This window comes from Haliotis rubra, unplaced genomic scaffold (genome assembly GCF_003918875.1).
Source record: "Haliotis rubra isolate DU_JTF1 unplaced genomic scaffold, ASM391887v1 Scf60, whole genome shotgun sequence".
Taxonomy (NCBI): Eukaryota; Metazoa; Mollusca; class Gastropoda; order Lepetellida; family Haliotidae; genus Haliotis; species Haliotis rubra.
In genome coordinates, this window is record NW_025767302.1 from 1916899 (window position 1) to 1939864 (window position 22966).

The 22966-nt window shown below is 40.8% G+C and overlaps 2 protein-coding genes across 2 annotated transcripts; both read right to left on the reverse strand.

Moving 5' to 3' along the window:
* Nucleotides 1-1545: 1545 nt before the first annotated feature.
* LOC124255411 lies at nucleotides 1546-4427 on the reverse strand. Its single transcript, XM_046689325.1, has 3 exons — nucleotides 4088-4427; nucleotides 3754-3895; nucleotides 1546-3089 (listed from the first exon to the last, which is right to left on the reverse strand). Exons 1-3 carry the CDS (start codon nucleotides 4310-4312, stop codon nucleotides 1615-1617), a joined length of 1842 nt encoding a protein of 613 aa, XP_046545281.1. The 5' UTR covers nucleotides 4313-4427; the 3' UTR covers nucleotides 1546-1614.
* Nucleotides 4428-8237: 3810 nt separating this feature from the next.
* LOC124255410 lies at nucleotides 8238-13365 on the reverse strand. The gene is made up of 3 exons (XM_046689324.1): nucleotides 13013-13365; nucleotides 12131-12272; nucleotides 8238-9801 (listed from the first exon to the last, which is right to left on the reverse strand). The coding sequence occupies exons 1-3, from the start codon at nucleotides 13235-13237 to the stop codon at nucleotides 8327-8329; spliced, it is 1842 nt and encodes a 613-aa protein (XP_046545280.1). The 5' UTR covers nucleotides 13238-13365; the 3' UTR covers nucleotides 8238-8326.
* Between the last annotated feature and the right edge of the window lie 9601 nt (nucleotides 13366-22966).

Sequence of the window (22966 nt, forward strand, 5' to 3'; positions counted from 1 at the left end):
TTATAGTGCTAGCCCACTGAGATACCATGCCGCAGTGAAGCATGAATACCCGACTCAGACACATTATACTGACTCCGAGCCGACCAGTCCTTGTTGTACCCATTAATACCGAGCACCAGGCAGGGACCAACAAGTACCATATTTTAACGTCTTTTGTTTTGACGGGGTCGGGGATCGAACCCGCGACCTTCCACTCTCCGGGCGGACACTCTAACCACTACACCACGGAGGCGGTCCACAACATGATAAATGTATGTCGGACGTCAAGTAGGAGGCAGGACAGGGAGTGACATGTAATTATGACTGTGTGATATGTATGTGTGTTTTGTTTTGCTTATTTCTTTGTTGTTTAACACCTCTCTCAGCAATATTCCCGCTATATGTCGGTGGCCTGTAAATAATTAAGTAGGGACCAGACAATCCAGTGATCAACATCATTTGCATCGATCTACGCAATTGGGATACGATGACATGTGCCAACCAAGTCAACGAGCCTGTCCACCCGATCCCGTTAGTCGCCTCGTACGACAAGCATGGGTTGCTGAAGACCAATTCTAACCAGGATTTTCACGGGTAGTTTACTTGAGTAACACCGAAAAACTATTGACATCAAGTACAAGAAATGAATGTGATTGTAATGTTCACAAGTCAAGTTGAAAAACATGCAGCTGGAGTATTGACACCTACGAAGAATAGATACTGTCATCAAATATTTCTCACATTATTTTTCGGTAGCCATTAGGCTTGTCCCGAGGTGTTCCGTATATATACCATAAAGATGTTTAAACTCATTTAAACAGTTCCGTTGCTTTTGAGAAAATATAAAATTTGCAATGTGCATGTGTATCTGAAAATAAGGGTTTGTCGGACTGTATTAACAGAACTATGAAATTATTCATATCAATGACAGTTGCAAGCTTCGTTGTGAACAATAAAAACTGTAGAATGAGTGTGATTGCCAACTTTCTCATTACCAGTTGTTTTTCACGCTAACACTGAACGTGTGTCTTCAACACCTCCACATCTGAATCTCAAAACAAACGCAGGCAAGAACTTCACGCTTTGACATAAATATGAAATGTAACTTAAAGTGTCTAACAAACACACCGATCACTGAGCTGCATTATCCGAGTGTTAATAAGAGTGGGCTGGTGACCGTTAGGTACTAGTATGTTATTTGGAGACATTGCAACAACACTCGACAGGTGCTGGATCAAGGACACCTTACTACAGTATGTGGCCCAAATGCTGGATAATGAACACCATACTGCATTGTTTGGTCACATAGTTTGTTAACCTTACTTTTGGCGCCCCGTTTTCAGCGATTTTATAATTAATGGAAAATAGAAACAGCTTTGGATAGGGGTGATGACGTTGAATCTCTGATGGCAGTGCATCAGAGTAAATGAACTCTATTAAGGTAAGCTGCATGTCAGTATAGTTAGTATCCTGTGTAGGAATTCACAGTTAGTCAGTGACTTGTTAAAACAAGGTTTTGCCACCGTACATGATTTCCAAAACAGACTGACAATAAGTCACCAACACTTATATTTACATTTTATTGAAACTGGTTTACTTTGTTTGATATCGGATATTATGGCATCCGAAGGGAGTTCATTGGCCTTTCCTCAGTGTTAGAGCAATTGCAGCGACCTGGCCTTGGTCCTGAGCAAAGCGCATCTGGACAGCATTGGCGTTTTGCTTGAGGATGGTCGGTGGAACATGATATTCTATCGTTGCCCAGAGATTGTCGGTGTCGTTGTTGCTCGGGTTGTGGAGAATGTAGTACGAGTGGAGATTTACTCCATTCACAGTCACTGAAACTGGAATATACTTGGCAGAATGATCAGCGAAACTTACTGAAATGCGAAGTTTCGCTGCCGCAATGTGATGAAGATCACTGCTGTGGAGCATGATGTTCATGTGAGCTGCTTTCCTGTTTATTATAACCAACATGTCGTCTCCATAATGCACACTTTCGTAGACCAAGGGAACATGAGAAAATGTGTGACCTGTGGGGAACTGTAGGAAGCATGAGGATTCTGGAGGGACAGTCACCTGATTTCCATTGACATGAATAGGTACTTGCTTATCCAGTTGAGTGGCCCTCCTGTTATTGAGGTACAGACAGGTTGATGTCCCGTGGGTCAACTTTACCCATCCTTTGTCAAAAGCCAGTGTGACCTTAGCTTGAGCTGTGTCATAGTTGTGTAGCAGAACGGTCAGCATTTTGGAACTTGGTTCCACAAGGACATGACTCTGTATCTGCCTCTCTGCCTGGTGGAACTGACTCTCGGATCTGAGGAACTTCATACTGCTGGTGATGTTGTCCCACAGGTGGAAGGCCAGAGCTATGTCTCTCTCGTTTTTATTCTTGTCCAGGATACTGTAGTTGATGCTTGCTTGGCCTTTCCTGTCGGTGTAACTGAGAAGGAAGGACACAGCCCTGTCCACCACATATCGAAGCTCAAGAAAGGTGAATATATTCGAGTTGTGAAGGTTGATGTAGGCCCAGTCCAAGAGGGTCGATGGTTTCTGGACATCGATGCCTGTGACCGTTGCTAGACCATGAGCTGAGAATATGATTGGAATATCCTTCCCAGTCATCATATGAGCATATGTTTCCACAATGTCCACCGTCCCAACCAGCCTAGCCTCATTTGGGCCATAAAAGTGATATCTGTTCCCCTGGACGACGAAGTGATTGAAAGGATGGAATGAAAAGAAGTCCAATAGGCCAAGGGACATGTTCATGAATTGTGTTATCCGGCTCCATTGACTAAAGTTCTGTTTATCCATATAGGTTATTCCAGCAGTAAGGGCAGGCCCGCCTATCTTTATTTGGGGATATATGGCTTTCACCTTCTTGGCCACAAGCTCGAATGCAGTAACGACAGTTGTCCAATTGACATCCAACTTCCACAGTGTGTTTGGCTCATTGATTGGTTCAAAATATGGAGGGACTGCGCCGTTAGAACCGTTGTATATTGCCTGGACGTGCAGAGATATGGTTTCCGCTACAGCATCAAGATTATTTGGAAAATGGCCCTTATGTGCAGATTTGTCCATCCAGTGAGGCCATAAAGTTCCTATATAAGAAATATGATGCATATGTAAAGAAATTCATTTGCTGAGATACTGATGAATCTTGATGAAAGTTATCCCGTGCATTTTTTTAATCTTCCTGAACACTAAACATCTGTAGGATCAGTGCTATAAAGTTTGCATTTTGACTGCCATCACATTGTAACATCTTTAGATTTTCAACAGAAATCCTCTTCTCTGTCAAAACTAATTATTTAATGATCTCATGTCTGTTAAGGTGATTCGTGAACTTTACGACATGGACAGAATTGTAAAATCTTATATCGGTTGGAAAGGTTTTGTCTCTACTATTTGCATCATATTGGCAAAAAGCAAAGCTGTGCCCCTTGGTAGTATATGAGTGGATCTCATGATTTACACTCAATTTTGGTAAACAGATAAATACCAGTGATTGATTGAGTGAGTGAGTCAGTGAGTATGCTTTTGCGCCACTTTTAGCAACATTCCAGCAATATCACAGTCGGGGACAGCAGAAATGGGCTTTACATATTGTACCGAATTGGGAAATCAAACCCAGGTCTTCAGCGTTATGAGTTGACGCTTTAACCACTAGGCTACCCCACCGCCCTGTTGAATACCAGTTGTGGAAGCCAAGTACATCAAACCCATTGGTAAAAACAAGGAGACATGCGAGCTCTCTTCACCTACCGCTAAGTTCCAGCATAATTGGTCTCTGTTTTCCATATGTATTCAAATTGTAGATATATTTCTCAACTAAATTGTGTTGAAACTGCTTGTTTTGGAAGAATGCGGGATCCGGGTACCCCTTTCGGTTTGGATCCTCCGTCACCTATGAGAAACGTCAACTTTAACACAGTTTAAAGCCAAAACCTCTGGGAAACGATATCTATATAACAAAACATTAAATTCAGTGCTTGAGTAGGTTCATTGATAGAAATATTCACGCTCAAGTTTTGCATTTAGAAAATATATATTTTCCAGGTGAAACACTCACTTCTAGGATATAGTCGAACACACATACCTTGTCAAAATAGTTTAAGTCTGAAGTTATCCATCTTCCAGTGCGGGCTCCGGTTTTCTTCACGTTGTCTAAAGTGTAGTGATTGTCCAGGCCCATTTTACCATTCCACCTGTCGGGGTCGAAGTTGGTTTTTCCTCCTTGTACGAGGTACTCTGGGTAAATGGTCACTGTATACCCCCTGACACAAGGAAAGGTACAGAGAGCGAGCACAATGGGTAGCAACATGTTCGTCTAGCTGGTAGTTCTATCTTCTGGTGCCAGCAGCTTGTTATGTCCTGGGTTCTATAAGGAAGCCGTTCTGTCCCAATTGGGTTTAAGTTCAGAACATTTGCATTATCACGATAAGATATTCACTTGTTATACAAATGAATCACAGACAGCATTCCATGGGCTTGTTAAAGCCATATGATTCTAAATATGTAATTCCCACACGATAACGACGTCTTCTTTTGCAGAACCTAATAATATTATAAGTGTGAGGTTGGAATTATATTTGGAAGATGAAAATACCTAACAGATACTGCACATTAAAAGTACAACCCTTTAAGAAGAAGGAAATTACTGTACAATTCCTTACAAAAAACATTGTAGTTCCAGTACTGAAATAAAAGCGACAAGACCAGCTGCACCTAATCTGTGGAACAGCCTCCCCACTGACATTAGAAACATTCAAGATGTTGCCACTTTCCAAAAACATCTTAAGACATATATGTTCACGAGAGATGTGTTTGAATAGACACCAGTCAATGTAGAGCTCCTAGAAGCGCTTTTGAGCAGTGATCACTGGATACTAGCGCTATATATATCCAAAGTTATTATTATTATTTCACATAATCATTGGAAATCTCCACTAATTCCAGAGTCCATTGTACCAACCATGAACATGTATGAATCCCCATCAAATAGTGACGAATCAAAGTCCAAGTGTTCGAAAGAAGATGAGTTCATTCAGACCCACCAGCCGCATCCTCTACAATGGTTTATTGGGTGAAAATAAGAAGGTTGTCATCCACACTGTTGCATGACACCAACTCATTTGGGATATTATAACTATAATTTAGATAAAAGATGCCTATGACGTACATAATGGTATTATTTAAAAACTTTTTATTTATGTTTGGATTATGCTCACAAATATTCTGGCATTCCAACACAATGATCGTGTTGTCGGATCAGTTTGACTGTGCAGTTTAAAAGTTTGAGACAGCATTTAAAACTGATCTGTATTTGAAAGGATACATACGAAAAACTTTATCCATTACTCTGCCTAAGCAGTTAAGCACACTGAATATATCCCAGGAACATCAATGATTTTTCCCGCTGAGACAAGGCGTTTGATCCGATCTTTATTGGTAGATGCGTTAAAGCATGCAGCATACAGGTCAAATGAACGCCTGAAAAGTTTGATGGTAAGACTCATGGATGACCCTGGCCACTTATGGAGTGTTGAGTTTTAGCTGTAACAGGTGGATCTGATTTACCCTGGTTTTAATCTGACACTCGGGACGGCTATTTGCATACAGAGATAGGTTTTGAGTCAGAGCTAGAGGAAATACACAAAGGAAAGACTTGAACCGTATGGAAGTAGTGTAGGATGAGTCAGAGTGAACCTTCTAACGTGATCTTCTTCAGCACAAGACGGTTTGTACTCTACTCTTACCATTGACACTGCCGCCTTGTATTTCTTCCATCCCTTGTAGGCAGCTCTGTGGTTTCGTTCACAATTACAACATTTGGATATTGTTTCTGCACCAGTTTCTATTTGGTCATTCTCTGCATAGGGATTACAGGCTTTAAGTTTTACATCGAGTTACCACATGGCACACAATGCATGGAAACAGAGGCCACCTGATTGCGAGAAGTCTGTGCGAAAGAATGACCAAAAATAACTGTATGAACAAGTATTTCAAAGTACTTTACTATGACTAACCTTATCGATAATAAAACCAGCTTATTCGACAATTAATATCAAATATCACACCCTGTACTAAAACTACGTTGTACAAGCTTGAAGAAGCCCAGCATCTAGGGCATCTCTTCTAGTGGATTCAATAGAAAAAGAGTCATTATTTTCTTCGTCCGGCAGTTAAGATGTTACCTTTTCAGCAGATTGTGTGAATGACGGGTGCTACCGGAAACACCGGATATGCTTACCCTTCTGAGCGGACACTTGGAACCATCACTGCTTTTCAGTGGTCCATTCATGTGGTTCTCACGGCTATTTTGACACTGGTTGGGATCTGTTTTTGAGGATAGTCAAGAATGGGTAAATGACGTTATATATACGCTTTTAACTTTCTTATCTATTTATAGGAGATGCAGAATTATTTAGTCACCTAAACCTTTTTGGAAACGGATGATGATTAAAGGGGGGTTGCACGTCAGTGTAATTAGTGTCCTGTGTGACACTGTGCCACTCTGTCAGTATAATTAGTGTCCTGTGTGACACTGCCACTGTGTCAGTATAATTAGTGTCCTGTGAGACACTGCCACTGTGTCAGTATAATTAGTGTCCTGTGAGACACTACCACTGTGTCAGTATAATTAGTGTCCTGTGTGACACTACCACTGTGTCAGTATAATTAGTGTCCTGTGTGACACTGCCACTGTGTCAGTATAATTAGTGTCCTGTGTGACACTGCCACTGTGTCAGTATAATTAGTGTCCTGTGACACTGCCACTGTTGCTGCGGCACCATCAGAACATAGTGGGCTGCCATTTCGCCGACCGGGCGACATTAAAGAACCATGACGCTTTTTCTTCGTATATGGTATGCCATGGGCGCTGCGCCATATCATGGTGTACTCGTGGGCGCAGCAATCATCAAAATGATGGTATTAACAATGCGGCATGTCCGGGTGGTATTACCATGGAGCGCTTTTCATCTTCGCGGTGGTATTATTCGAACGCAGGGGCGTATATTGGGCATAGCGAACGATAAGGTATGGGCCGTATACGGAACTTACGCTGTAATGAACATAATTGAACTTTCGAACGCTGGTGGCGATGAGCAAGTTGGTACTTTCCGTTTTGAACGCGCCCTTTGTAGTATTAAATGCCTCATTATTATTAATGACGCTTTCGCCGCCAGAACCATAATTGGTAATGCGCTTTAACGCTCGTATCAGCGAAAACCAGGTAATGCGGAACGCTGCTTTCCAGCATCGTGGATATTACCGGAACGCAGCTGTGTCAAAGATGCCGTTAGCGTGTTTCAGCTGAACGCGCCGCTTCATGTCGAACTCATCGATGTAAAGGCGTATGTGGCGGTATCGTGGACGGGCTATTACCATGGAACGCTGGCACATATTCGAACCGCATTATTTCATGTCCATGGAAGTGATGCGTACTTACGTGGCGGGCGCATATAACGGTAAAAAGAGTATGCGCCAGGCCGATGCGCATCATCGATGCGATGATTAACGCTATCATATGACCGATATTATGGGCGCCGCGCATCAATGGTATGGTGGTAAATGCGGGCGCGTTTAATGGTATAACAAATTGAATGATGCGGCAATATCAGAGCGCCGATTGGTGCTTTCCGTATTGCTCCATTAATTAATCGCTTATAATTAATACCCTGGTTGAGCCCGCTACCATAATTAATCAAAGGTATAATTAGTGTTCTATGGCCAGCCCGCACCGCCACTGTATCAATTATAAATTAGATTAATCCTATTGAATTAGTGTCCTGTGTGACACTGCCACTGTGTCAGTATAATTAGTGCCCTGTGTGACACTGCCACTGTGTCAGTATAATTAGTGTCCTGTGTGACACTGCCACTGTGTCAGTATAATTAGTGTCCTGTGTGACACTGCCACTGTGTCAGTATAATTAGTGTCCTGTGTGACACTGCCACTGTGTCAGTATAATTAGTGTCCTGTGTGACACTGCCACTGTGTCAGTATAATTAGTGTCCTGTGTGACACTGCCACGGTGTCAGTATAATTAGTGTCCTGTGTGACACTGCTACTGTGTCAGTATAATTAGTGTCCTGTGTGACACTGCTGCTGTGTCAGTATAATTAGTGTCCTGTGTGACACTGTCACTGTGTACTGTCACTGTGAGTGTGATTAGTTTCCTGTGTATGAGTTGAGCAGGTGACATGTTAAAGCATAACCTTTTGCCACCGATAATAATACATGATTTCCGAAAGTCGCCAACAATTTTATTTACATTTTATTGAAACTCATTCATCATGGGCTGAAATCAGTTATTATGGCATCCAAGGGAGTTCATTGGCCTTTCCTCAGGGATAAAGCAATTGCAGCAACCCGGCCTTGGTCCTGAGCAAAGCGCATCTGAACAGCATTGGCGTTTTGCTTGAGGATGGTCGGTGGAACATTATATTCTATTGTTGCCCAGAGATTGTCGGTGTCGTTGTTGCTTGGGTTGTGGAGAATGTAGTACGAGTGGAGATTTACTCCATTCATAGTTACAGAAACTGGAATATACTTGGCAGAATGATCAACGAAACTTACTGAAATGCGGAGTTTTGCTACCATAATGTGATGAAGATCACTGCTGTGGAGCATGATGTTCATGTGAGCTGCTTTCCTGTTTATTATAACCAACATGTCGTCTCCATAATGCACACTTTCATAGACCAAGGGAACATGAGAAAATGTGTGACCTGTGGGAAACTGAAAGAAGCATGAAGATTCTGGAGGGACAGTCACCTGATTTCCATTGACATGAATAGGTACTTGCTTATCCAGTTGAGTGGCCCTCCTGTTATTGAGGTACAGACAGGTTGATGTCCCGTGGGTCAACCTTACCCATCCTTTGTCAAAAGCCAGTGTGACCTTAGCTTGGGCTGTGTCATAGTTGTGTAGCAGAACGGTTAGCATTTTGGAACTTGGTTCCACAAGGGCATGACTCTGTATCTGCCTCTCTGCCTGGTGGAACTGACTCTCGGATCTGAGGAACTTCATACTGCTGGTGATGTTGTCCCACAGGTGGAAGGCCAGAGCTATGTCTCTCTCGTTTTTATTCTTGTCCAGGATACTGTAGTTGATGCTTTCTTGGCCTTGCCTGTTGCTGTAACTAAGAAGGAAGGACACAGCCCTGTCCACCACGTACCGAAGCTCAAGAAAGGTGAATATATTCGAGTTGTGAAGGTTGATGTAAGCCCAGTCCAAGAGGGTCGATGGTTTCTGGACATCGATGCCTGTGACCGTTGCTAGACCATGAGCGGAGAATATGATTGGAACATCTTTTCCAGTCATCATATTAGCATATGTTTCCACAATGTCCACCGTCCCAACTAGCCTAGCCTCATTTGGGCCATAAAACCGATATCTGTTCCCCTGGACGACAAAGTGATTGAAAGGATGGAATGAAAAGAAGTCCAATAGGCCAAGGGACATGTTCATGAATTGCGTCATCCAGCTCCATTGACGAAAGTTCTGTTTATCAAAATAGGTTATTCCACCAGTAAAGGCAGGCCCGCCTATCTTTATTTGGGGATATATGGCTTTCACCTTCTTGGCCACAAGCTCGAATACAGTCACTACGGTTGTCCAATTGACATCCAACTTCCACAGTGTGTTTGGCTCATTGATTGGTTCAAAATATGGAGGGACTGCGCCGTTAGAACCGTTGTATATTGCCTGGACGTGTAGAGATATGGTTTCCGCAGCAGCATCAAGATTGCTTGGAAAGTGACCCTTATGTGCAGATTTGTCCATCCAGTGAGGCCATAAGTTACCTTTGGCAGGAAAACATGATTATGTAAAGAAATTCATTCCCTGAGATACTGATGTTTTGTTGATACCTCACAGGCGCGAGCTTTTTATATGTTATGACAGTAAATTAACTGTTTATATAATTTCACCACACGTTCTTCTTACCGAGTCACTTTCTCAGTTCGATACTTAAAAGCAATTTATTTAGCGTTGTCACAGACAAAACTCAATGTCTTGTTTTATTGACACCTGTGTGTCTGCCTGCCTGTCTGCTAATGACAATATTTAATACACAACTGCGATCACTGACCTCATGCAATTTGAACTTAACACCAATCAGGCTATACACCATAAACAAAATGCATTGATTTATGGCCCGAGTTCGGTCTCTGTCACATTATGTAATTACACAGACAGGCAGGTGTGATAGTTGAACACTTGACATGTTATGATGTCTATTGATTGCAAAATGTTATACACAAAAAATGAGCATGTATTTACAAAACCCAACATCTCTACATATACACACACAATAAGCCGTGAGGGCGTACGCAAATGAACCAGCCGTTACACTTGAGTGCACACCCACCCGCTCTGACTGTGTTCGGTATCCCGGCTGCTTCGTTTCTTGGGAAGTAAACCGAGGTACACAATATTGCACTTTTGATTTGCGATTGTACGCTTATAATTTTGTTTATATGTTTTTTCATAACCAGCAATGTATATTATATGTCACGAATAAGTGATAATTGTGTTTTTAATTATGTTTGATTTTTTGGTTGCATGTGACCTTTAATGAAAGTTAGTGTTATGTGCATTTTAGCCAGATTTATACAAAATATTCCTGAATACAAAACAAATGTATATTACATCAGGCCATAAATCTTGTCACATTGTAACATCTTTAGATTTTCAACAGAAATATATCTTTCTCACTGTCAACTATCCATAATTATTTGTGCCACTATAAGTATCTCCTTTTCAAACTTGCTTCTTATTCGCCGGCCAGAAAACCTCACATTTTGGACAAGAATGAAACTTAAATGCTTTCCCTCAGGCTGCAGAGCGTTAACGGGCTTGTCTGTTACGCACTGTCCGTTCTGTCCAAGTGTACTCAGTTTAGATTATCAAATTATGTTCAGCCATCATGACACCTGAGGATGTTGAAGTATCAGGTGTTTGGATGGAAAGAATTTGAACGATGAAAGAAAAGTTACCACGTCCGTCTTGGAATCGTTCAGCATACAGTATCCATGAATGCCCCTTGTAGGATTCATTGTAGATGAAGATTTACAAGCTTGTCAGATCACCAAATACAAACATACCGAGTCCCTTGGGTTGGCAGTGCCACTTGGGTCTGACAAATCATCATGATATTATTTCACAAGAGGAATATCCAAATACCTAGCTAAACTCCAGTTTCCATGCAAATGGACCAGGTAGGACTAATGCATGATTGGTTCAGTCGCACCATCCAGATGTAGTAGATACTTACTGCCTAAAAGATCAGACCAAAAGGATGATGATAAGCCAGACTGCAGCACCTCATTTGTTCAATGACTCTCTTGGGAAGGTTTTGGAAGAGTACACTTGGGCACGACGGACAGCTTTAATCATGCTATCATCTTGGTAGCCAGATGCCAGAACGTACCAGCCCCTAACGATACATTCTAGCACTGACCTAAAGGAAGTTTTATGTTGCCAGAAGTATATAACAGTTGTTATCATTGTTCGTATAACATCAGAAATAGTAACCCACTTATATGCCCCTTAAGTCAAAGTTAAACACCTGTCAGTAATTAAGGAACAGGTGGGTTTTTAGGTCAGATTATAAGTCAGTAATCCAACTCATCTACGGGTATTCTGCATCAAGCTGTAGATGTTGGAAAGAAGTGTGGTTTAGCCCATGCCCAAGTGGCTTTGGATGAGATATGCTATCAGTGGCTCTAGTAAATACTGATTGTTTACACTGAAAATTACTTTTTGTAAAAGAATTTATAGTGCAGCACGTTTGAAATAGAGACAAAATTTTGTTTAAGTAATTAGCAATGATAACTATTGTTTTATATTCCCATGTTTGATAAGGGGATTCATGAACCTATCTTTACGTTCATGGTCAGAATTGTGTAACCTCCTTATGTCATAAAGCTTTTGTCTCGTTAACTTGCATCATATTAGAAAAAAGCAAAGTTATACCTCTTAGTAGTAAATAAGTGAATACCTTTCTAAGATCTCAGGTTCTCAAGAATTACACCCATTTTGGGTTCACAGAGGAAAATTAGATGTGGAAGCCAAAAAAAAATCAGAAACATTTTGTAAAAGCAATGAGATATGTAAGCTTCCTTAACCCACCTTTCAGTTCAAGCATGATTGGTCTCTGTTTTCCATATCTATTCAGATTGTCGAGATATTTCTCAACTAAATTGTGTTGAAGCTGCTTGTTTTGGAAGAACGCTGGATTCGGGTACCCTTTTCGGTGTGGATCTTCTGTCACCTATGCGAAATGCCAACATTAACACAGTTTATATACATGATACTGGGAAACTACATTGAAATAACAAAAGTGTAGATTCAGTGTATGACTACGCTAATTGATAGAAAGAACATTTCCGTTTTGAAATGTAAATTTACCAGGCCGAAAAATCACTGTCATTACGGTTTCTTATCACAGTGAGTGAGTTTTTAGTTTTACTCCGAAGTGTTTAGCAATGTTCCAGCAATATCATATATATTGTGTGTGGCCCTGTGCATAGAGCTCAGGTCACAAATCAGGTGAAGTTATGCAACGTTGAGATGGGTGGCGGTGTTTGGCAGTTTGGCTCCTGAGAGTTTCTGGGACTTAAGTCCCCACAACGAAGCATATGTGATACATGTGGCCTCACCTTAGGCAAATGAGTTTGTTGCCTAAGTTCACCCAGCAGAAAATGGGTACCCGGTGGACTATTAACCTTCTAGCGCCTCACAGACAGCTTGAGTTAGCCGGCGTAATCATATCAATCAGATTGTTAACGCTATGAGCATTCACCTAGTGAATGGAGTTTAGCGCATTATAAATACACTTAATATTATTATCACGGCGGGGGACACCAGACATGGGCTTCACACATTCTACCCATGTGGGGAATTGAACCCGGGTCTTCGGCGTGACGGGCTAACGCTTTAACCACTAAGCTACCCCGCTGCCCTGTCTTATCTCAGGGTGAATACTACCATGGTATGGCTGAAGACACGTACCTTGTCAAAATAGCTTAAATCTGAATTCAGCCATCTTCCAGTGCGGGCTCCCGTTTTTTTCATGCTGTCTATAGTGCTGGGATTATCCAGGCCCATTTTACCATTCCACCTGTCAGGGTCGAAGTTGGTTCTTCCTCGCTGTACCAAATACTCTGGGTAAATGGTCACTGTATACCCTCTGACACAAGGAAGGGTACAGAGAGCGAGCACAATGGGTAGCAACATGTCGTCTAGCTGGTAGTTCTATCTTCTGTCAGTAGCTCGTTATGTCTGGGTTCTATAAGGAAGGCGTTCTGTCCCACTTGGTTTTATTTGCATTGTCACGATAAGATATTAACTTAGATATGCAACTGCATTACAGACTAGCATTCTATGGGCTTGTCAAAGCCATATGGTTCCTCACAAAGTGTGTTGTCGTTCCAGCATTGAAAAAAAGCGACAAGACCATTGTTCATAATCAGAGTGAGTGAGTATAGTTTTACGCCGCACTCTACGGATGCCTATTAGGGCCACGCTACGCTATTATTCAGCGTCTTTTATGTTGAAAATTCAACTCACTATCTTGAAAATTCAACTTGCTATCTTGAAAATTCAACTTTCTATGTTAAAAATTCAACTTAGCATCTTGAAAATTCAACTTAGTGTGTTGAACATTCATACGGAAGCCTTTTAGGGCCATGCGTTTTTTTAATTTTTTATTGAAATTTCAAGATACTAAGTTGAAATTTCAAGATACTTAGTTGAAATTTCAAGATGCTAAGTTGAAATTTCAAGATGAATAAGTTGAAATTTCAAGATAAGTAAGTTGAAATTTCAAGATAATGTGTTTTACCATGCGACATGAAAATATATTTGAAATTAATCATCTTGAAATTTCAAGACCATGCGAATCATGTGGTAGCTCAGCATTTGGGGAATGTCTCTTCGATAGGAAGGATGGCTAGTCCAGGCAGATCTGAAACTACAGATGCTACTCGCGCAGATGCAGTGAACATAAGTTTCTCTTTCTCATAAATTTCAGTGACAAGATCGGTTCCCAACATGCATAAATACAGGACAAGATACATGTTAAATACAGGTTTTCCTTTAGCAGTATTTGACTTTAGAATAAGACGGTAGCCTTATATTCTTTTTGCAGTTAGAACCGTGTTTGCAATTCATTTCCTAAGTACCGGCACGTATCATAATTTAACAGATATATGTGAGTGTTTAGCCCAGGACGTATAAAGGCGGTATAGAGTTTATTATGATCGTCCCGTCTAAGCAAACCGGTTTGCCACAAGCCCATGTTAAAGCATTTAGGAAACAACTCATCTAACTATGCCAAAGTGGGCTTTGTTTTAAATAATAACGTCATGACAACTTGTATTTCTCATATCTTGAGCAGGCTTTTTTATGCCGTCCAAGTGTGAAATATATCGAACCAATTGAACATATGTGACATACGTCTGGCAAAATAGAACCAGACGAGGTGATTGTTATCGCATGGCCGACTTTGGTATCACTCTAGTAATAAAACATTCATGAATACAATCAATAATTAGCCTTGTATGCACAATGAGAAACGACGTCATTGAATCCAATTTTACCATTACAATTCAGGCTGTTTTCATGGGTCACATAAACTTTCAGTGTTTAATCTAAATTGTCTTTTCAGATTGAACAAGCAGAGATGGCTTCTCAGAAGAAAATTTCCAAATGGAAGCAGAGTTTATTTGATCGTCTGCGCATCAAACTGAACCGACCATCGACAAGTGACGACCTAACAGATATAGGTCCACAAAGTCGAAATGCTGTCAAACTGACAAAACAGGTGGAGACTGGGCTTATGAAATTCGACGAAAAGAAAATGATGTATACTCAAGTCCGAACTAAATCAGGAGGTGGTACTCGGAATATATCGGTTCTGAAACAGTCAACTAGTTCAAGCTAAGAAGATCTTATTCGCAGAGGGACATTCCATAAAATTTGGACCCGAAACTGATTATGAGTTCAATGTCATGGACTATCAGTTTGTCATTCTGAATGAGGATGTCACTGTTCAGGATATGTCTGATCTTACTCGACTGACCAACCTGAGGTTTTATTTGGCGATGAAGAAGGTACAAGACACCACCACCAAAGATCCTGTTCCTGGTCATTGTGCCCAGAGTACCCATTCAAGACCGCAAACTTGGGGAGAAGCTGATCAAGATCAACCAGGACAACAAACGTTGGAACAAGGTCAACAGCATCAGCCACCAGGTCAACAGCATCAGCCACCGTGCTGGAATTCTAAACCACAGAATCAGGGGGATCAGCAGGATCATCAGGCACAAGCTGCAGGAAACACAGATGACCACAGTGATGATAACGATGAGTTACCAAATATCCTGCCTCTACATTCTGAGGTTGAACCATATTCAGTTGATATTGATCTCCTGGACAACTTCATTGCAGATCTTGAACACCAGACAGCACAAGCCAATGTCAGCCCCCATACCATACGTATACACAGAGGACATGTCTTCCAGGAACTCAAAGAAAAATTCAAAGAAAAAACTTTCAATCAAAATAAGGATATTTTCAATTTCCAAATGATTTTGCCAAATGGAGAAGTAGAGGTTGCCGAAGACATGCGAGATGCTTTAGTAGAGTTCTAGGATTCTTTCTTTGAACAGTGTTGTGTGGAAAGAGCTTGTAAGGTGCCATTTATAAGGCATGATTATGACAGTGATGAATGGCTGGCATTTGCTTCCATTCTCTATTTCGGATGGAAGTGGCAGAACTACTTCCCCGTGAGCATAGCAAAGTCTTTTATGGCGTGTTGCATTTATGGCATGGATATATTTTCAACAACAGAAGAATCCCTTATACCGGAATACCTTTCCTTCCTTCCATGTTCAGAGGCTGGCATACTCAAGGCGTCCTTGGAAGGTGATTTTGTGGAGGAGGACGTTATTGATGTCCTCAGTGTCCATGAATGTAGAGGTCTGTCCACAAAAGAAACTCTCAAGAGGTTGATTGGCGAGATAGCTCACAAGGAGATGGTTCAGCAGCCAATGTATGTAAAGGGAGCATGGTTCGATAAACTGACTTTGTTGGGGTTCAGTCGTGGAGGAACATCTCTTGATTCACTGTATGACTCCCTCAGGCCAAACAATCGGAAAGTGATGAAGATGCTCTCATTTCCAGACGACATGTCCTTGCAACAGAAAAGTACATCGGAGCTCCTCAGAAAATATGTCCGTGAACTGGAGAAAGATTATCTCGCCCGGTTTCTCAGGTTCTGCACTGGAGCCAACTTGTGTATCACAGATGGTTATGGTCACCCAAAGCCAATCTACATTCGTTTCACAACACTATCAGGTCTGGCAAGGAGGCCAGTTGCTCACACTTGTGGACAAGTACGTGAGCTGCCTGACCAATACGACAACTTCCTTGACTTCGTGAAGGAGTTCAACACGATCCTCGAGAGCGGTGTGTGGGTGATGGATTTTGTTTAGGAATCTTTTGTAATAACAAGTTTGACGTTTTGCGTGATATTTCCAAAATCACAGACTTCAATTTATTTTGATACTTTCATAAGTATATTTGATTTTAGTTTACATTTCATGAGGTGATTCTGCGACAAATGATTAGCAAAACTCAAATATCGACGAGGACAATAAGAAACTCAGGTATTCCTGATTGAAGAAAAGTGTACAATGACGTTTTTACTCATTTGTCAGGTTGACACAATAAAGTAGCTTTTTATGACACCCTGTCATGTATTGCTGCCATTTGCATTAATTGTTCGATCTCATTGTTTTGATTTCCGTACAATGTTAAATTACAATAAAAATAATGACCAGTTCAAGCACTATTGTGATTATAGTTTGTGTATTCTTTCTGTGTTGTTTGATTTATTATGATGGTTGGTACATCTTATCATATCCAATTCTTTGACAAAACCCATGATCTTTGAATACAATGTTCACATTTACACAACAGAAATTGAACTTAAATGTGATTTGAACACCTATTTGGATTAGGTATGATGTTCAAAATGTTGTTGCGTAATAATCTCTGGGTCGGTTGTTGATAAGCATAGAATGGTTTGGATTGGAAGGAACTGACGAGACTTTTCCCAGAGTATCCAATTGGCGGTGTTCCTGGAAGCAAACCATTCTCCCAATGTCCGCCAAGAGGTTGGGAGGTAGCAGGTACGAAACCTAAGACACCAAGAACAATGGGGACTTGATCAACTTGCTACTTAGGTTGTGCAAGCGAGGTCGCCATATTTGCCATGTTTCTCCTGAATCTCGTCAAATACATTACTGTCAAAAGGGACAGAAAATTCAATAACAAAATGGATTTCTTTGCTTATTCTTTATTACGTTTTACAGATTTAGATGAACATGCAGCAGAGAGCGTTTGGGTGATCCTGGCACAGTCATGCCGGTAGGGCTCGTCATCAGCTCAGGACCCTTGCCCCCTCTACACTCAGCCCAGACAGGACATGGGACTTCTCCCAGGAATCGCTGTCTTGTCAAACTCACCAATAACTTTCTGGAGAATATGAAGGCTCCCCAACCCTGCAGCCTTCCTTCTGCATTACCCACAGCGTCAGAAGGGCTGTGAGGGCTGGAGAACCCGGGCGCCAAGAGATCAGGAGGTACCAAACCAAGGGGACCGAGAACAATGGGGAGCCTGACGACAGTGTACTTTGGGTGCAAGCGAGACATTTCAGGGGCGAGGTCCGCACATTTAGCATGCTTTTCCTGAATCTTTCCAATCATATTTGCTGTCAAAAGGGACAGAAAGTTCAATGATATAAATATATTCATTGGCCTTATCAAAAAGGACAAAATCAAGTTTGCTGTACATGAGCCAATTCCAAGTTTAAAAGCATCATTTTCCATGACGCCCTGGACATGTTCAGAGTCGTACCATGGATGCACCTCGGAGTGAAAGCCACAGGCATGGTGGAGACGGTAGTAGCAGCAACTAGCCATACCATCATGTCGTTTAAGGTATGCTGTTTGTGCCAAGGAAGGGCATCCACTCACAAGGTTTTGGACAGTCTCTGTGAATTGATTGCAAAGTCTACATTTCATGTTAATATTTTCTTTAAGAATCACATTTTGGCGATTGCGAATGGGAAGTGACTGGTCCTGAGCAGCAAAAGAAAGCCCTGTTTCACATAAAGACCAGGTGACTTCTTCCTGGCGAAGGAGTCCGCTGGATTGCTATTCTGTTCCCCACACTGCATGTACACACGATGTGATGGTTTCTCAGAAAGCTTATCCGCGAATAACCGACTCTGGACAGACTTGGTGAAGGACTTCACCTGGTTTACTACCATTGCTGTACCGTCCAACAATAGATCGCCATCAACAATATCAACCTCAGATTTCAGATTCTGTCCAGCAACCTTGGCACGCTTAACATGGCTGTGGAATTCCTTGTTCCATCATTGACATACATCATCAGAGGACCATCCGACATAAATAAGTACACACAAAATTCTACCATGAAAAGCCTCCACTTAATCAAACCCCGACCTCCCGAATTAATTTGCATTATATAAACGACTGAGAGAGGAACGAGGGTAGTGGTCTCTGTTATCAGATATTATGATTTTCTGGTATTATGATCTTCTGGTCATGCAGCCAAGACTCTGGATGTCATGTTTTATTTAATCAACTACTAGGAATAGGAAAGGACTGGCACATCAAAAGTATTGGTGACTGTGACCGTGTCTCAAGCATTTAGCTCTGAGCTCCAGATTTCTTTAAGCGAGTTTAATACTCGGCCCGAAGTTTGTCTTGAAACTGGGCATTCTGAAACTTGTTTCGAACTTGCATTCCAAGATAGATGTAGGCCTGATCTTCCGCAAGATGCTCAATAACTCCTCCCCCCCCTGTAACTTGACCAATCCATCATTAATTACCTTGACTCTTCAAATGAAGAGTATTACATTTGTCGAGTCCAAATGTCCATGGGTAGTAGATGGGACAGTGAAACAAATGCAGGTGCTGTACGTGATGAGCGTTAACTTAGACCAACCCAACTTGTTCTCGTTGTTTCATCTTATGTGCATACCCCCTTGTAATACAAACCAATAATAGCGATTTGAAACTATTATCGTTTGTTAAACAACTTTTATCCTAAGTTGAATAAAATTCTGAGATTTGAATGTTCGATTGGCAAGGTAAAATTATGAGGATTCGCAATCTTAATTTCGCTTAAATCAATTTACTTTTTTATTTAGAGTGAAATTCATCGGTACGTTTTCACTGCAAACAGACTATAGTGATTAACAGTGTAGATGACTGCATTGTTCTTGTTTTTTTATTTTTACGAAGTATTTCATAGATACTTGTTGTCTACGAACGTGAAGAGGCATCCCTTTTTTTATAAACATATTTTATTCATGAAATATAAACATAACATTGAATATGGATTGACACAACAAGCCAACGGCTTATGTGAGTGCTGCTCCATCAAATATAACACAATACAATCAATGATTAATTTCAAACAAAGTACAGAAGCAATTATTTCCACAATGGCATGAAATCCATAATCATAGGAAAATGTCTACAAAATTACATTCAATAGTTCATAGTCATTGCATACATAAGAGTTTAGAATCATTAGAATCTATTTGAAAGCAGTAAGTATTTATGAACAGAGTCAAGAATAAGCTGATTAATTCTGTTGCTGGAAGTTTGAATACCTTGAAGAATTGAATTTAAGTCAAAACCATTAGTATAGAAATATTTTTCTGATCTTATTAAGTCATAACAAGGGCAAGAAAAGAAAAGGCATGTGTTAGCACTAATCTGAAGAGCTAATATCCCACAGACATATTCTCAAAGCTTTACAACCGAGAGGGTCAACCGTATTAAGACAACATTTAGACACAAGCGGCCATAGTCAGGTCGAGATGAGATCTAGATCGGGCCTTCAGTGTAGAACAATCACATATTTAATGTATAATCACCTACACTTAACAGCAGAACATGACCACCAGGTACTGATTTTACTTATTATTTGAGAGATTCCAAGACATAATGCACTCCAAATTATGTTATGATGATTTGCGATTTCAAGAAAGACTTGCAACATGCACTCTTGGTGGCAAACAGCTTTCTGTGCTTCAGATTCCAGAAGAACAGCTGATCTCAAGGTAAAACGTCCTTTTCTGGATTCTGACTGGTCTGGTTAACTACGGTCATAGTTACAGTGAGAAATAAGGGGATTAGGTACGTTCCTCTCTGTGGACGTAGGAAGCGATGATTATGTTTAAAGGAACGGTTTAAACCATTATGTTATACCGGATCCACTGTCAATGTGTTCCCTTTGTCATTTTGAGGTTAAAAAAGTATACCTTGGCGAGGTTTTTGCATTGGTGTAGATCCTTCGCCATACTGCTATGAGTGAGTGAGTTAGTTTAGTTTTACGCCGCTTTTAGAAATATTCCAGCGCGAAACACCAGAAATGGGCTTCACACATTGTACCCATGTGGGAATCGAACCAGGACTTTCAGTGTGAACGCATTGAACGCTACCCCAGCGCCCCATATTGCTATGGCTTGACCCCGGGCCCGTAGTAATTTCAATAATGTCTAATACATCAAACATTTGCGATGTACCAGACGAGTTTTCACAGTGTTATATCACGAATATCTACAAAAACTCCTTCATAATAACTCCGATGATTGTCACTTAAATTCATTCCCTTAGTGACCTCTGTGTTATTGCATTACACTGGCTTATGTATTGAAGAAGCAGCATGTCATATCGACATACCCCCTCCCTTTCGATACAAAAAATATATATTTATACTGAACAACCACCCAACCCCACCCACCCCTCCCCTTTGCAGCTTGTACAATCAATTCCGTAGTCCTTTTTTGGTTACAACTACTGGGACACACTATCACGATGACATGGCTCAGATAGCTAACTGAAAATATAGCGGTACAGTATTTGCTCTCCTTGAAACAGATGTTTGTCCTAAATACAGGAGATAAGTATTGCCAGATCGCACTTTACAGCATGTAGCAGCCTACAGATATGCACTAGACTGTGCAGGTATGTGTTTGGGGAGGACTAACAATACGCTTCCATCCAGAACAAATATTGCCTAGTTTGTCTATTAACTATTTACTTACAGTATGTGTTTTGTGTATGACAACTTCCTGTACATACTGATGCAACATTTCGATACAGATATTTGTACCGATGTTTTAGCAGAAATTAAACAATTATATATAGAACTGTAGGTTACAAACAAAAAACAGATTACAGGTGGACTGGAACATGTTATCGAAATATCGCAAAGAATGTATAATTTAATTTTAAGGCGACCACTCCACTATAAACATCACCTTCTAAAATGGAAATGCCATTTTGAAATATGTTTATCTGTGGATTACCAGAATATTACCACCATTCAAACTTGCAAACAGAAACACATTTTCTTTAAAGTATCGCTCACCATTTTAATCAAATCACACTGTAACCGATAACACTTTTGTTATTTGTTCACAAAGGTAAGTGTAGGCAACGGTCTTTTCCCAATATGGCAGCCACACCGCTGAAAACAGACAATGGGTCAAATACCATCCAGAAGTAACATGTCGTACAATAGTTGTCATGAATTTCATCGAAATACTTGAATCAAGCCTGTTACAGTTCTTGACTTCAGAATAGTGTTGGAAATCGTCAGGAATTCCGCACTTGGAAAGCAGACAACGCGTACACCTTATTGTTAAAGGAATCGGCGTTCCTATAACGAAGCTTTCTTGAAACCGGTCGTTATATTTCTCAGTAATAATGCCAATAAGACGTTAAATTATAATTCATTCACTATCGAAACCGCCCCATCCTCAAATTATGCCATGTTTGTTTACAGAAACAAATGAATGGAAACTGAAATCATACTTCCTGGGAATATACTGACCGCTGCAAGATTGTATGAGCACTTCAGTCATACGCTGCACCCGACAGTTACCGCAAAACTCTCCAACATTCTCCACTTTCACATGAAAATGATTAAAATCGAACAAAAGTCGTTAAATGTATGGACTGATATCTAAAGGTTGAATTTGCTGTCACAATAAATTGATTATTGACATCTTATAACGGGAATATTATCATAACGGCGCAGCATATATTATGGGATATAGGCTCCTTCGTTGTTCCGTATTTGCTTGAACCAAGAACTGCTATGGTTCACTGGCACAAAGCTAGCTATACTGAATGTTGCTACTATGACTAGCCTATGACAAAGTATGAAACCGTTAAACATTTGAGACATACATCACTTTGGGCTTCATAGGGGCTGTGGGGTAGCCTAGTGGTTAAAGTGTACGCTCGTCACGCCAAAGACTCGGGTTCGATTCTCCACATGGGTACAATGTGTGAAGTCCATTTCTGGTGTCCTCGCCGTGATATTGCTGGACTATTGCTAAAAGCGACGTAAAACTAAACTCACTCACTCACTTTGGGCTTCCCTCCACATCACGTTGACGTATGTGCAGTTGTGAAACCACTCTTCTCGGGACAGTGAAGACATTCCTAATTTGATGTGTCGCAAAAACTTGTGAATAAGTTAGAATACTGGAATATTTGTCGTCAGATTATCGAGGTTTTACTCGCGGTCATTTCGGTAAACTCTTTCAAATGTTACATTGATATTATTCAGTGAAATTTATATAACTGTTTGCACATTTTCTGTTGTATGTCAGTCAAAACACGGACGATGATAGTGATACATTTAGAATAGTCATAATCATCATTATAACATCGAGCACATATTCCCTATTCCTAAACACTGGGTATAGCGTCACTCTGGGTATAATATATTACCAAACCATATCTCCAAGGTATACGTTCCTATAAATCTCTACTAGTACTAATCTCCAGGGTATACGTTCCTATAAATCTCTACTAGTACTAATCTCCAGGGTATACGTTCCTA

What these genes read in the sequence shown, in the direction of transcription:
- LOC124255411 (XM_046689325.1), bottom strand. Translation starts at nt 4,312, where the DNA reads ATGTTGCTACCCATTGTGCTCGCTCTCTGTACCTTTCCTTGTGTCAGG. An exon ending in ACTTAAACTATTTTGACAAG is followed by an intron (nt 3,896 to 4,087) that starts GTATGTGTGTTC and finishes CGTTTCTCATAG; the next exon opens with GTGACGGAGGATCCAAACCG. An exon ending in AATTATGCTGGAACTTAGCG is followed by an intron (nt 3,090 to 3,753) that starts GTAGGTGAAGAG and finishes TTTCTTATATAG; the next exon opens with GAACTTTATGGCCTCACTGG.
- LOC124255410 (XM_046689324.1), bottom strand. Translation starts at nt 13,237, where the DNA reads ATGTTGCTACCCATTGTGCTCGCTCTCTGTACCCTTCCTTGTGTCAGA. An exon ending in ATTTAAGCTATTTTGACAAG is followed by an intron (nt 12,273 to 13,012) that starts GTACGTGTCTTC and finishes CATTTCGCATAG; the next exon opens with GTGACAGAAGATCCACACCG. An exon ending in AATCATGCTTGAACTGAAAG is followed by an intron (nt 9,802 to 12,130) that starts GTGGGTTAAGGA and finishes TTCCTGCCAAAG; the next exon opens with GTAACTTATGGCCTCACTGG.